The sequence below is a fragment of the Marmota flaviventris genome, chromosome 15 (assembly GCF_047511675.1).
Source record: "Marmota flaviventris isolate mMarFla1 chromosome 15, mMarFla1.hap1, whole genome shotgun sequence".
Lineage (NCBI taxonomy): Eukaryota > Metazoa > Chordata > Mammalia > Rodentia > Sciuridae > Marmota > Marmota flaviventris.
The window spans coordinates 59,039,949-59,054,709 of record NC_092512.1 but is presented as its reverse complement, the minus strand read 5'-3'; the positions used below and the strand labels follow the sequence as shown (position 1 = coordinate 59,054,709).

Below are 14,761 nucleotides of genomic sequence, written 5' to 3'. Positions count from 1 at the left end.
TCCCCAGCACTATTTTGTATTTTATTTAGAGACAGGGTCTCACTGAGTTGCTTAGTGCCTTGCTTTTGCTGAGGCAGGCTTTGAACTCTTGATCCTCCTGCCTTGGCCTCCCAAGCCACTGGGATTACAGGCATGCGCCACTGCACCCAGCTTGTACTATTCTTTTAGTATTCTGTTTTTCAAAACAATTGAAAAATCTCCATTTGTAATTCAAAATATATACACATCTGTTAAAAATGATTAAATTTTCATATATTCTGACACAATTTAAAACTTATACTTAAAATATATATTTAATACATTTACCTGATTTTAAAATTATTTTTCTTTTTTTTTTGAATATCTACTTTTTAATTTTAGGTGGACACAACATCTCTATTTTATTTTCATATGGTGCTGAGAATCGAACCCAGTGCCTCACGCATGCTAGGCGAGCGCGCCACCACTTGAGCCACATCTCCAGCCCCAAAATTATTTTTCAATGAGCTCTTTTTATTTCAAATTTTGAAATTTAATGAAGAAAGTTTAAAGGTTTTACATTAGATATATATAATATATATCTCATAATTAAAAACAGAAATAAGTATGTAAATATTAGACCTTAAAATTCCTGATGGCATCAGGAAAGCATGTTAAATTTATTCTGGCCAAGTGTGGTGGCACAGGCATATAATCCCAGCAACTCTGGAGGCTGACACAGGGGCATTGCAAAATTGAGGTCACTCAGCAACTTAGTGAGACCTGTCTCAAAATAAAAAATAAAAGGGCTAGGAATGTAGCTCAATGATAAAGCACTGTTGGGTTCAAGCCCCAGTACTGTGGGGAAAAAAATATATATTCTGCATCTCTCCAAACATGACCTCTTTATAAGTAATAATCACACAGATTTAACTGCTCACTACATATTTCTACTAACTTAGGAGGAATAAGTCAAATAAAACATCATCTCCTCCATGCCACATCCCCCCATCAGTTTATATTCCAGGATAATCTGTCCATTATTATCCCAACAATTCCAAGTAAAACCTTAACAGCTTCTTTGATTATCTTTTCCTATTGGATCCAGAGATTCAAGAAATCTGTCAGGCGACTGATTATCTACGGAGGTAACAGAACAGATTTCAGTTAACCACACACAACAAGGAATACAGTCTATTATAGACTGTATACCCCAAAATTCATGTTTAAAGTCCTAATATTCAATATAATAATATTTGGGAAGTGAGATCTTTGGAGATAATTATGTTTAGATAAGGTCAAGAGGATGGGTCTCCGAGACAAGATTAGTTTGCAAAAAGAAAGAAACCCAAATCTCTCTTTCTCCATTATGTGTGGATGCAGCAAGAAGAAAGCATCTGTAAGCCAGGAAAAGAGTCCTTAACCAGGCAGTAAATTAGGTGGCACCCAAATCATGGTACTTGACATGCATGAATGTAAATGACTTTGTTTTCCACAAAATGGATCCCATTAATATTGCTTAAACTTATAACTATCTTTCATTTAAGAATATGCCAATTATTGTAGTACACACTATTTTTTAAAAAGAGATATAAGGAACTGGGGATGTGACTCAGTGGTAGAGCACTTGCCTAGCATGTGCAAGTTCCTGGGTTCAATCTCTACCACCACAACCCCCCACCAAAAAAAAAAAGAGCTACAGCCAAAAGGAGTGGTCTATGACAAAAGGCAACTGAAGCAATAGGCATAGATTAGCAAAAAGAAGATTCTCAGTCTTAGAAAAACCCAAAAGGAATCCTGAGACTGCCTAGAAATAAAGAGTCTACAAGACCCACTCCCCCTACACACACACACACACACACACACACACACACACACATACCACAGTCCACTTTCACCACAATTCTGTTCAGCCACCAGGCATGGTGGTGTACATCTGAAATGCCAGAGACTCAGGAGGATAACGCAGGAAGATCACAAGTTCGAGGCCAACCTGTACAACTTAGCAAGAAAGACACTGTCTCAAAAAATAAAAAGGGCTGGGATGTCGCTCAGTAGTAGAACGCCCCTTGGTTAATCCCCAGTACTGGGGAGAAAACATTCTGTTCAGACTTTGAAGTCTTGGCAGTGAACTATAAAGTTTATAAGCTGCTCAAAAAATTTCAGTATATTCCTAAAAAATTGTAGGAAAATCAGAATCCTCCTGGATTCCTCCAGAATTTTGCAAGGTAGCCTAGTCTTCCTTTACCACACACAGAGGGTAGAGATGGGGGTCAGTAACAGAACAATCCAGCTCATTTCTCTTGGGGTAATACCATCAAAGCTCTGGACTAAAACCTAAATATGCATGAGCCTTCAGGAGGAACAGAGCTAATTCTAATTATTTTAGCTAAAATACCACAGTCAGTGGTGTTTCAACACCACAGTGTTTCTACTTCTGCTGAAATGAACTCACTATAAGGATAAATAGTGCTCCTCAGACAAAATGTGAGTTCACAGAACTCTTTGAGAGTCAGAACTCTTTCAATTAATGGCTTACAAATGCGTCTTTTCTCTGGACTATAACAAGATTTAGGCCAAGATCATCAAAGCAAATATTAAATAGTGACTATCCCTTTGAAAAGAAATACATCAATCTTATTCTTTAATGTACATGCTGAATTCTTCTAACATCCTATTTCACAGATTTCTATTGTTCATGAACACATATAAATTACTTTTCCACTTTATAATGTTTTCACTTTTGAGCTTCAGAGCAATGTCAGGAAACTTTAACAAGGGAAAACTATTTTGAAATAAACAACGATACACTGGAAATCCTACTCTTTTCAAAGTTACAGAAAAAAAGAATCTTTAGTTCCTTTTTGTTTTTTGATTTTCAGAAAAGCTGACTATTGTTATTCACACCTTGAATTTAATTTTTCATTCATTGTATTCATTCACTCATTCAATAACTACTTACTGTCTACTATATGCACCATTACAGGCAGTGAGAACACAGCAGTAAGCAGACAAAATTAAAGCCCTGCCCTCATATGGTTTATAATTGGGGAAGACAAAAACAATAAAATATCTTAAGTGGTTAAGTACTACTGAGAAAAAGAGAACATGTGTGACAGAGACTAGGAATTCAGTTCCAGATGTACTCAGCTTGACTTATTAGACACTCAAGTAGCAATGATTAATAGGCAATTATATATGCAATTCTAGATGCAAGGGACAGCTCTGGCTGAAGACATAAATTTGAATACTGACAGCATGTAAATGTTATTTAAAGTTATAAGACTGTATGACATCACCAAGGGAGTCCAGTCAAGGGAGTAAGAAGAGGTCCAAGATCTGAACTCTGGGACTCCACAACATTAAAACATTTAAGAGACAGAGGGGTGGGGGGAATCAAAGGAAATTTTTAAAGTGTGGCCAGTTAAACAATAGGAAAAAACAGCACAGTGTCTTGGAAGCTAACAAAAGAAACATCTCAATAAGGAAATGAATATATTTCACCTAAATCAAATATAGGCAACAGATCAAGTAGCACAGGACTGACAATTGTTAAGAAATTTAAAGAGGATATTACTGGTGACCTTCATTAGACCAGTTTTAAACAGTGGGAATGGTGGGAACAAAATCATGCCTACAGAGGAATTCAAAACAACTAATGTGGACAACTCCTTTTAGGAGTTTTGCTATAAAGAACAGGAGAATTAGGTTATCAATGGAGGAGGAAGTGCAGCCAGGAGATCTTTTTAAGATTGAAAAAAATGAATAGGCTATCTGTATGCCAATGGGAATAATTCACTAGCAGGGGAAATTGACAGCACAAAAGCAAGCAGGGGTCAAGAGAAAAGGGCAGGGGGGGAAGTGAACCTGGAGTAATGGGCTTGTGGTCTAGTACACAAATGGAAGGCTTGGCTTCTACAGGCCATTCTTCCATTATTCAGAAAAGAAGGCAAAGTTCAGATTTGAGGTTGGGATTCTGCCCAGCAAGTACCCGTCAACAAGACAGACAAGACAGCTAAGGACATTTATATACAAATCATTCAGAATTTTAAGTTGAGCAAGGACCTAACTAAGAAATAAGGGAAGTGGGGCTGGGGCTATAGCTTAGTGGCAGAATGCTTGTCTAGCACATGTGAGGCACTGGGTTCAATCCTTAGCACCATAAAAAAATAAATAAAATAAAGGCATTCTGTCCATCTACAACTACAAAAAGAAACAATGGAAGTGAGGAACAGTAAAAAGCTGGTAGAATCAATAGATTGGTCATATGGAAGGACTGTTGAAATCAAATTACAATAAACAATGATCTAGAAAGTTATGAGGTTCATGTCAGCAAGAGATGAGTCCCGGAAACCAAAATTATGGAGGATTTTGGGGTCACTGGTAGTGACAAGGTCAAGAGTGCAATTACAGAAATGAGTGGCTGAAGGAAAGTAGAAAACAAGATAAATGGAAAAGTTCCAGGAACTGAAAGGTCAGCATGCTGGAACAATTATCTAGTTAGATGTCAAAATCACTAAAAATTAGCCAGGTATGGGAGTACACACCTATAATCCCAGTGACTCAGGAAGCTGAGGCAGAAAGGCTACAAGTTCAAGGCAACCCTCAACAACTTGGTGAGACCCTCAGTGACTTAGCAAGACTCTGTCTCAAAATAAAAAATAAAAAGGACTGGGGATGTAGCTCAATGGTAAACTCCCCTGGGTTCAATCCTCAGTATAAAAAAATAAAAAATCACTAATAATTTAAATGGAAGGAAAATTGCAGAAAGTGAAAGGGAGCCATGAGAAATGTGATGAATAACCCAGAGATCAATAAATTACTATCATGAATGGAAGTGGGGCGTTTCTGATTACATGACACCAAAACTCGGAATTACCTCAAGGAAGAATACCTAGAATTGGTAATAAGGAGTTGAGAAGGACATGTGGGCAAGGGACATAAGGAATAGTAAATATACAACCCTAAATAAGCAGAGGGTAAGAACAAAAGTAATACAAAACATATACTACTGTCACAATACGGTAATCACTACAACTTCAGGTCCTGCTGGAGGCCCAGTGGGAAGATTAGAGGTTTAACAGAAGTTTGGAATACAAGACAGTAAGCTTGGTGTTCAATAAAAGCAAAAAGATCTTAAAGGTAGAGAGAAATCTAACTTAGGCAGAGCACAGAAATGTGAAAATAACATGAAATATTCTGAGAAATGCAAACAGTTCAACATGATTAAGAGCACAAAGTATATAAAAGAGAGTCAGGATACATAGATGAACAAGTAAAGCCTAGCCAAACTATTTTCTCTGCCAATACAAGAATACGAGATAATATGAAAAACTTAAATAGTTGCCTATGAGTCCTTCAGAAAAGCCTCTACCAGGGAGCAACACTGACAGATTTTAATTTCATTTTATTTTCCTTACTTTAAGGGAGATGATAGAGAAAAATTAATCCAATAGCCAATGGCTTTATGAAGATCAATCAAATCTTACAGAATCAACTGTTCCTACATTGCATATAAAAATGTATAATTACCATAATATCCAATATTTAAAATGTGCCAAGGAAAATTAGGCACAACTGAGATTTTTCACAGATGAACAGACATCAAATATACTAATTGTAGACTTCTTTATAACATGTATATATGTAAACGTGTATGTAGCTATATACAAATTGCTTTTCCATCTAAAAGAATAATATTATAACAATACACAGATGATAATGCTGGAATACACAACTTTCATAAATGATGAATCTTAAAACTAAACATCACACTGGAGAGGATGTATCAATAGTTAACCATTGCATGATCTGCTCTGTCTCCATTATACTGTATCAGCTGTGATTTAATGGAAAGAGTACTGTACTTGGAGCCAACAAACATACTTAAGTGCTAGTACTGTCAATTCTGAACTATATTCATGAACTATAAAGCAAGTCACTTTTCTGTGGCTGAGTTTCCCAATTTACAAAGCAGAAATTTTAAAAACCTGTATTTCTTGTGTTTTTGATAAGGTTTTTGTGAGGTACTGTATCTGAAAGCATTTTACAAATCATAATAAGCAACAAAATTGTTTACATTTCAAAATATTGATACAAAACAAAGAGCCTCCAGGTCATCTACCACCCCACACTCCAAAATAATGTACAATTAACACCTGAGATGGTAAGTCTGCTAATTTGATAAGCATGTCTGACCACCTCTCTTCATAACCTTACCTTCGAATGAGCAGGCCCGCTTTCACTCAGAAGTTTATACTGGGGTTGGATGCTATTGAAACGGGCCAACTCATTTACCAGACACATTGGAGTTTTCTCTTTGGGGTTTGCCATTTTATCTTGGAGAGAAGCTGTAAATAAAAAGGCTATAAAGTTTTTGTCAAGAATGACTTTACAAAATGGAAGAAAACTAGTTTCACTTTTTGGACTAAAATTAGATTGTATACATGAATAAATTATTTTCATGAATTTTGTATTTCAAAAATCAAATTGTCTAAAATGTCTTCCATTACATGCAACAGAAGTATATATCACATTTTAAACAATAAAGTACCTTTTTCTTAAATACTTCTCTATACATATGTAACAACAGCATAGATTTTTAAATAAGGTTATAACTTTCAATTTATATTATAAATTTCCTTTACTCTCAAGAAATTCTATCATAATCAAGTAAATTCTTGACTACTTATTACTAAAAAGCTTATTCTGTCCACCTTTTCTAGCCTTTCTTTTTTATTTTTTTCCTTCTCATTTGGAGGCAGCACAGTAGTAGAAAAGGTTATAGACTTGGGAATCAAGTTCTAAAAGTAAGTACTTGTTCTTCCAACTATATTTGGGAACCCTCAGCAAATTAAACTTTCTTTTCTTTCTTTCTTTCTTTTTTTTTTTTTTTTAGGAAATTTTGAAAGTTAAAAGTAGAAAAAATAATTTAACAAATGCCCACTACCGAACAGTCAGAACTGAAATCGGTAACATTTTCCATATTTACCTTAAATCTTGATTATTTCACATTATAGTTATGAATCTCTTCTATTAAAAAACAGTACTTCAACTAAGTTCCTTTTATCTTTTCCAGAGACTACTAATACAAAAATTTAGAATATACTCCTGTAGGATATTTCAAAATATATTTATGGACATACATGTATATTCATGAGAAAATACACTTTTGACACATTTGGTTTTGTATTTACATAAACAATAATAATAAACTTAGAATTTTTCACAATTTACATTCCTCACTCTTCATTATGTTTTTACAATTTTAACCTATATAGATCTAGTGCACTACATCTAACTGCTATAGATTTTTCCATACAATCATGTAGTTATCCCTATCTCTACTAAGAGACATTTAGGGTGCTTTCTAATTCTTCACTCTTACAAGAAAATGCTGCTAAACAGCTTTCAGAATGACTGTACCAAATGAAATTCCCCTGGCAGCATAAGAATTACAATTTATCCTCAAGCTTGAAAATATGGAGTATGGCAGCCAGGTACTTTAATTTTCCATTACTTGATGTTTGACAAATGGTATCCCACTAATGTCTCTTGGGTATTTTTCCCTACTATTATTTTTATTTGCATGCCCAGATTTAACTAGTAAGGTTAAACATTTTGTCTTACTTTATGCATCACTGTGAACTACTCCTGTTCTTTTCTGATTATCTTATGTGTTATAGTTCTTTTTTTTATTCATGCATATGATACAAGGGATTGATCTCATGACCTGATACATGGTATGCAAGTGATCCACCACTGAACTACATCCTCAGCCCTTTTTTTGAAACAAGATCTCATCAAGTTACCCAGGCTAGCCTCAAACCTGGTATCCTACCTCAGCCTACCGAGTAGGTGGGATTACAAATGTGACTATCAAGAGTTACCAATCATTTCTCTTATAGTTTGTGCTTTTTATATCTTGTTTAAAAAATCCTTCCCTAACCTTCAAGGTCTCAATGACTTTGCTTAAAGTTACTAAACTTACTATTCTTTCTATAAAATGAAGGTAAGAAAGCTACCCTACTTAATTCGCAATTTTATTGTGAGTTTAAGATTTTAAAAAGTATAGTATGGTTTTCTAAACTATACTGCAAATATAAGGTATTATTATAGCTTCAGAATAATTTTCTAATATTATATTTTTTATCCTATATTTTTCTTCATCTCATTTATAGACAGATTTAACTAATTTTCAGTTTTCCTTTCATCTCCCATTGATCAATGCCAATAAAAATTCTAAAACCTAGCTATTAAACATGCAAGTTTACTTAAATAAACTATAGGCACAATGTATGGATAATACATAAAATAAACAGAAATTGCTGATTTTAAGAACTTCATCCTCAAACTTTCTACGGCAAAGATTAGTGTGGAAAACAGTATTCTTTTAAATTCCTAATTATTCTTAAACCAATAATTTACTACAATGACTCGATCATGAACATTATGATTAAGAAACTATTTTGGGGCTGAGATTATGGCTCAGTGGTAGAGTGCTCGCCTAGCACGCGCAAGGCACTGGGATTGAGCCTCAGCACCACATAAAGATAAATAAAAGTATTGTCCATCTACAACTAAAAAAAAAAATTTTTTTTAAAAGAAACTATTTTATGGGCTGGGGTTGTGGCTCAGTAGTAGAGCAGTTGCCTAGCACATATGAGGCACTGGGTTTAATACTCAACACCATATAAAAATAAGTAAATAAAATAAAGTTTTTTTAAAAAAGAAACTATTCTACAAGAAAACTACATAAATACCTGATAAGGCCTAAGTAAAAAAGAGAGAAAAATCTAAGTAACCAAGTGTAGAACCAATACAGCTGACAGCTGAATTTACAATTAACTATTTTTAGTGTCTGCAAAAAAAAAAAAAAAACATAAAAACTAGCAATTATTTCTTTTGGGAATAGTACAAAGAAAAAAGACAAGAGAAGTTGAGAAAACCCACATTTTACTTAATCCATTGTGTGTTCAATTTGGAAAATTGGTTATCATGGAAAATTTGGTGACCTGCAGCTATAATCAATTTTAGTTCTTGCTTACCATGATATGAAATACTCAAGTGCAACAAATAGCATGGCTTATTGAACATCAAAAAGCAAAAATAGAATGACTTTTTTTTTTTGGTAAAAATGAGAAAATATTGAAAATCTGGTAAAAATCAGCCTATTTCATTTAATACTGGAACAATAGTTATACTACTAATGTACAATTTTCATAATTCAATAATGCTGCAAATTCATCTGATGCAAAAATATCAGAGCATAGCTGGCATAATGTAAAATTTTATAGTATGAAAATGCTTAATTGTTCAAGTTTTAAATATATTAAAAAGTGATTAATGGGGCTGGGATTGTGGCTCAGCGGTAGAGTGCTCGCCTAGCACAGGCGGGACCCGGGTTCAAACCTCAGCACCACATAAAAAAAAAAAAGGCATTGTGTTGTGTCCATCTACACCTAAAAAATAAATATAAAAAAAAGTGATTAAGCCAGTGTGGTGGTGCACACTTCTAATCCCAGTGACTAGGGAGGCTGAGGTAGAAGCATCACAAGTTTAAGTCCAGCTGAACAACTTAGGGAGATCCTGCCTAAAAATAAAAAAGGCTGGGGATTTAGTCAAGTGTTCCCCTGGGTTCAATCCCCAGCAAACCACCCCCTCTAAAAAAGTGAATAAGATGGTACATTTATAGTCACATGAGCCTTTTTTGATTTAAAAAAAAAAAAATGATCTAAATCCTTTTAAGGAAGTACTAATAACATGCTATACAACTTATATTCCACTAATATTAATTCTGTATTCATAAAATTAACATGAATCCAACAAAGCATTTTAATGTTTGATATTTTGGTCTAAGAACCTACTTTACTTTGTTTTGTTTTTGCAGTTCTAGGGATCAAACCCAATATCTTGCACATGCTAGGCAAGTACTCTACCACTGAACTACATCCCTAGCCCAAGATCTTGCTTTGATAAAGCTTCATAATTAAAATCCAAAATATTTAAAGTTAATTGATGGGAAAATAACTGTAGTTGTAATGTTTTCCTTTACAAAATGATTAAAACTTTATTCTAAATAGCTGTTTCCCTAAATAGCTGTTTCCCTATTTATTAGTATTAACTATTTGACAGAGCCTAATGATACAGCAATAATTTCAGAATTATACCAAAATTTGGATAAAGCATCTACAAATTATAAAACAAATTGCTCTATAAAAATAGAGATATAGAGCTGAGGAGTATAGCTCAATGGTAGAGCACCTGCAAGAATGTTTGTGGCCCTGGGTTCAATCCCCAGTATCACATACACAGACAAAAAAAAAAGAGAGAGAGAGAGACAGAAACACAGATAGACTTATTTTATATATAACATTTTAGAAAAGTTAACACTGCAAAAAATGAGAAACAATTTTATGTAGATAGACATTTTCAAGAAACCTAAGTTATCCCTGAAGTTATTTTGAAGTAAGCTTCAAGTTCATTGGGTAGCTGGTAAGCAAGAGCCTACTTACAAGTAAATAAAACTGATAATAATGGATTTCATTATCTAAGACTCTGCCATTTGGAGAGAACAACTGGGTTGTTGATTTCCTCTTCTGGTAAAGAGCATGTTTTGGATATCTCTGTCTCTTACTGATTCTATATGACCTTAAGAAAGAACTTAAATCCTAGCTGGATACAGGAGGCTGGGACAGGAGGATCACAAGTTCAAAGCCAGTCTCAGCAATGGCAAGGGACTAAACAACTCAGTGAGACACTATCTCGAAACAAAATATAAAATAGGGCTGAGGATGTGGCTCAGTGACTGAGTGCACCTGAATTCACTCCCTGGTACCAAAAAAAAAAGAAAAGAAAGAAAGAACTTATATCTTAAATCTCACTTTCTATATAGTAAAATAGGGATAGTAGTTGTTTTATCTTATTAGATGATTGTATAGGTTGAATAAAATGATATAAGACACTGTTAACTATGATTAAGAATCCACTGTTATTGTGATAATAAGTATTTATTAAAACATGCTATCATCAAATACTAAAACTATTAAGAAAGCTATACAAATGTTTTTCATGTCTCCCTATTACAAATATTTTGAACTAAAATGTTCTGTTAGGATAAATTGATTTTATTCATAGAAATGTACTTCTTGAATATATGTGAAAAGCATGTGTTATTATTTTTCCTGGTATATCACATATGCCTAATGTTGTTTTCCATGAAAATTCCCAAGTATTATATGAATTACACTTAAGATTTTTCATATGTGTATAAGGGAATATTCTACCTTTATTGATCTGAAATTTATTTACATGTAACTTGCCATAAACTGGATAAGAAACACTGATACCAACAGTAAATGCATATCCAACAAAAGCATAGATACATTCTATTTTTTTAGATGTACTCTACTTTTATATCTATACAAAATTTCTTGGACTCTCTGGGACTTGAATCTTTAAATTATACCGAAATAATGTAGCTCACAGTTTTCAATGAACAAGCAAATTCTCTGTATCCAAAGGAGCTCATACTCTCCGAGAAGAAAAAAGACACATAAAGTAGACACATACAATAATTTACAGTATTTTCAGTGCTGTAATAAGGCTGTTATAAGGAATCCTCATGAAAAGGAGTGTAGAAAATAAGGTTTTAAGAGGTGGCAATCGGGTTAGTTAAGGAAAGCAGGAATCTACCAAGGCAAGATGAGAGAAAGTCACGCTTTTCAAAGACAAGGGGAAAAGCACAGAAAACATCATATTTGACAAATGCAAGCAGAACAATTAACACAATTCAAAATGAATGGAAGGCAATAATGGGGAAAAAATGTAATTAGAATTCACTACAACTCCAAAAGTTTCCTAAACCAGAACTCCTACCTCCTCTTCAAAGCATATTTCTCTAGAGAAGAGTCTAGAAGTGATTTGGACACAGTTTTTATATCTCTTTCCCGACTCTCCTCTCTCTCTTCTATTAGAAGAAAATCACCCTAATCTCCAAGGGAAAAAAAAATTTTAAGACAAAAAATAAACTCTTGCCTTCTACAAGAAATGCTACTCTCTGTCCACAGCTATAACTAAAACAAACATTGTAACTAAATTAAACCTTAACTTCAGGCTGTCCAAGCAAAATCACTGCTGAACTATTTAGGTGTTGAACTACTCTATTATAACATTTATCTACCAGGAAAAAATGTAAGTTCCTATCTCACATAAACACAAAAATAAATTCCAAAAGTATTAAAATATAAAATACCACAAAAGCACACAAAAAAATTGGACTAGCTATATTTCATAGTCCTATAATATAGAAGGTATTAAAGATAAGAAACATAGAAGGTACAAAAGAAAAAAACTGATAATTAACAACATAAAAATGTAACATTTTGGCAAAGCAGAACACACGATCACCAACAATAAAAAATTAAAAAAAAAAAAAAAGAACACACGATAAATAACACTAAGAAACAATCTATGAAAATACTGGTAACAAATGAAGACAAACTGTTAACAATTATAAAATACAAAAATAACATAAATCAGTGTTTTTTAAAGCCAAAAGAAAAAAGGGAAAATGTATACACAATCCATGTAATGTTTTAGTTTCCCTTTTTTTTTAAGTGTTCTACCACTAAGCTACATCCCCAGCTCCAAATCACATAATTTACTGAGAAAACATAACTGTTCCAATAAAAAAATAAAAATTCAAACTCCAGTGAGATATAATAGCTAGCAATTTTTTTCTTTTTTTAATATTTTTTTAGCTATAGATGGGCTATTTATTTAATTATTTATTTATGGTGCTGAAGACCAAACCCAGGGTCTCATACCTGTGAAGCAAGTGCTCTACCACTGAGCTACAGCCCCAATTCCTTTTTTTGTTTTTTGAATTAAATTTATTTTTAACTGATACATAAAAATTATAACTAGTCATGGAGTAATATGATGTTTTCAATACATGTATGTATTGTATAATATTTAAATCAGGTTGAGTATCTCTACCTTCTCAAACATTTATCATTTCTTTATAGTAAAAACTTTCAAAATTCTTTCTTCTAGCTTTTTAAAAATGTACAGTGCATTAACATAATTTTTTTTTTAATATCATGTAAGCACTGGCAAGGATGTCAGGAAACGGTTGCAAACATTACTGATGCAAACATAAATTAGCGCAAATTTTTGGTGTACAATGTTGATTCAAGTTTCCACTGTACCTAAGTTTAAAACAGCAACTCTACATCTAGGCATAAATACAAGTGGAAGATTAAAATAAGAAAGCAAGACTGTAGTAATAAGAATTATAAATAAGATAATTTATCCACCAATAATGGATTGGTAAAATAAACTGTAAGGATATGCAGCTTTGAGGCCACTTTTTTTTTTTTTTTTTAAACTAAGGATTGAATCCAGGGCCTGCTGCATACCAGGCAAGCACTTTACCCCTGAAATACATCCCCAGCCCTAGGACTATGCAGCTTTGAAAAAACTAAAACAACTGGGCACAGGAGGTATAAGTCAGTAATCTTAGTGACCAGTGACTTCAGAAGCTGAGGCAGAGGATCACAAGTTTGAGGCCAGTCTCAGCAACTTACCACAAAGGCCCTAAGAAACTTATCCAGACCATCTCTCAAAATAAAAATGGCTGGGGATATAGCTCAGTGCTAAAGCATCCCTGGGTTAATTACCTAGGAAGGAAGGAAGGAAGGAAGGAGGGGACTAGGGGGGGAAAAGAGAGGGGGGGAGAGAGAGAGAGAGAGAGAGAAGGAAGACGAGGAGGAAGAGGAGGAGGAGAGGGATTAAAAGAGGTATAGGGCTTATAGAATGACATGGGAAAACACTGCAAAATGCTGAATTTAAAAAGTTACAAATTATTCTGATTGTATCTTTATCTTCTTTAAAGGTGCATGTATTTAAAAAGTGGGATTGGGAATATTCTCACTTTCTATTTCAATATACGGTATTCTTTTACTTTTTTCACATGAGCATGTTTAACTTTAATATTATTACTTTATAAAGCCATACCAAAAGTAGGGAATGGTTTATAATATGTCTTAAATCCTAATTGCTCTTGTCCTTTATAAAGTCTTGACAGTGCCACCACGATTCTGAAAAACAGAAAGAAGATGCTCAAGGATCTGATTCAAAGCAGGCCCTAAGTGTCATGCCTGCAATCTCCAACTTCCAATAAGCTATCTTGAGATTTAAACACTGCAAAAGCATATGGTATCCTTACCAACACTGTTATGGTCATCTTTTTAACGTCAGTCATTGTAATAGATGTATAATGGTAAATGGTTTTAACTTGCAATTTATTTTGTCCATTTTGACAATACAGCATGTAAAGATTGGAGTATAAATCTATAGATTACTTTGGTGACAATCAACATTTTAACAAAGTCAAATCTTTCAACCCATGAAAAAGATATGGTTAATTTTCATTATTGAGATAATGATGTGTTTTATGTGTTTCTGTTTAAAGACCCCCTACTTTACATAAACACATACACACAACTTTCATATATTTGCAAATAAATATATGTTTGGTTGATTAATACTGAACTCATAGCCAACAACACAGATATTGTGACTAAATGAAGACTCCTTAACATATGCCTTCTTGGGTTTAGGAATACTTATATAGCACTTAAAAATTACACCTGAGAGTCATTTGAAACAAAGAAATAAACAAGAAGCACAGAAATGCAACAAATGTGACACTAAATAATCCAGGAAAAGGCCACTTGGTTACATCCGAAAGCTGAAACAAGAAAACAGAATGTGGACTTGTTCAACCTCATATGCGCAT

At 33.6% G+C, this 14,761-nt stretch overlaps 1 protein-coding gene across 12 annotated transcripts in view; it reads right to left on the bottom strand.

The window, feature by feature from the left end:
- Positions 1 to 14,761, bottom strand: part of Stau2 (staufen double-stranded RNA binding protein 2) — a 313,847-nt gene that overhangs the window by 276,977 nt on the left and 22,109 nt on the right. For 5 of the 12 annotated variants that reach the window (XM_027947886.2, XM_071602286.1, XM_071602288.1 and 2 more), the window contains 2 exons: positions 13,978 to 14,060; positions 6,178 to 6,308 (listed from right to left, as the gene is read on the bottom strand). The exons of 3 other annotated variants lie outside the window; for them this stretch is intronic. In XM_027947886.2, coding sequence (XP_027803687.1) covers positions 6,178 to 6,291 — 114 coding nt within the window. In that variant the 5' untranslated portion in view covers positions 6,292 to 6,308; positions 13,978 to 14,060. Of the gene's footprint in view, positions 1 to 6,177; positions 6,309 to 13,977; positions 14,061 to 14,761 lie in introns of those variants that run through there. 4 more of the 12 variants (XM_071602282.1, XM_071602287.1, XM_071602283.1 and 1 more) reach the window with 2 other exon arrangements.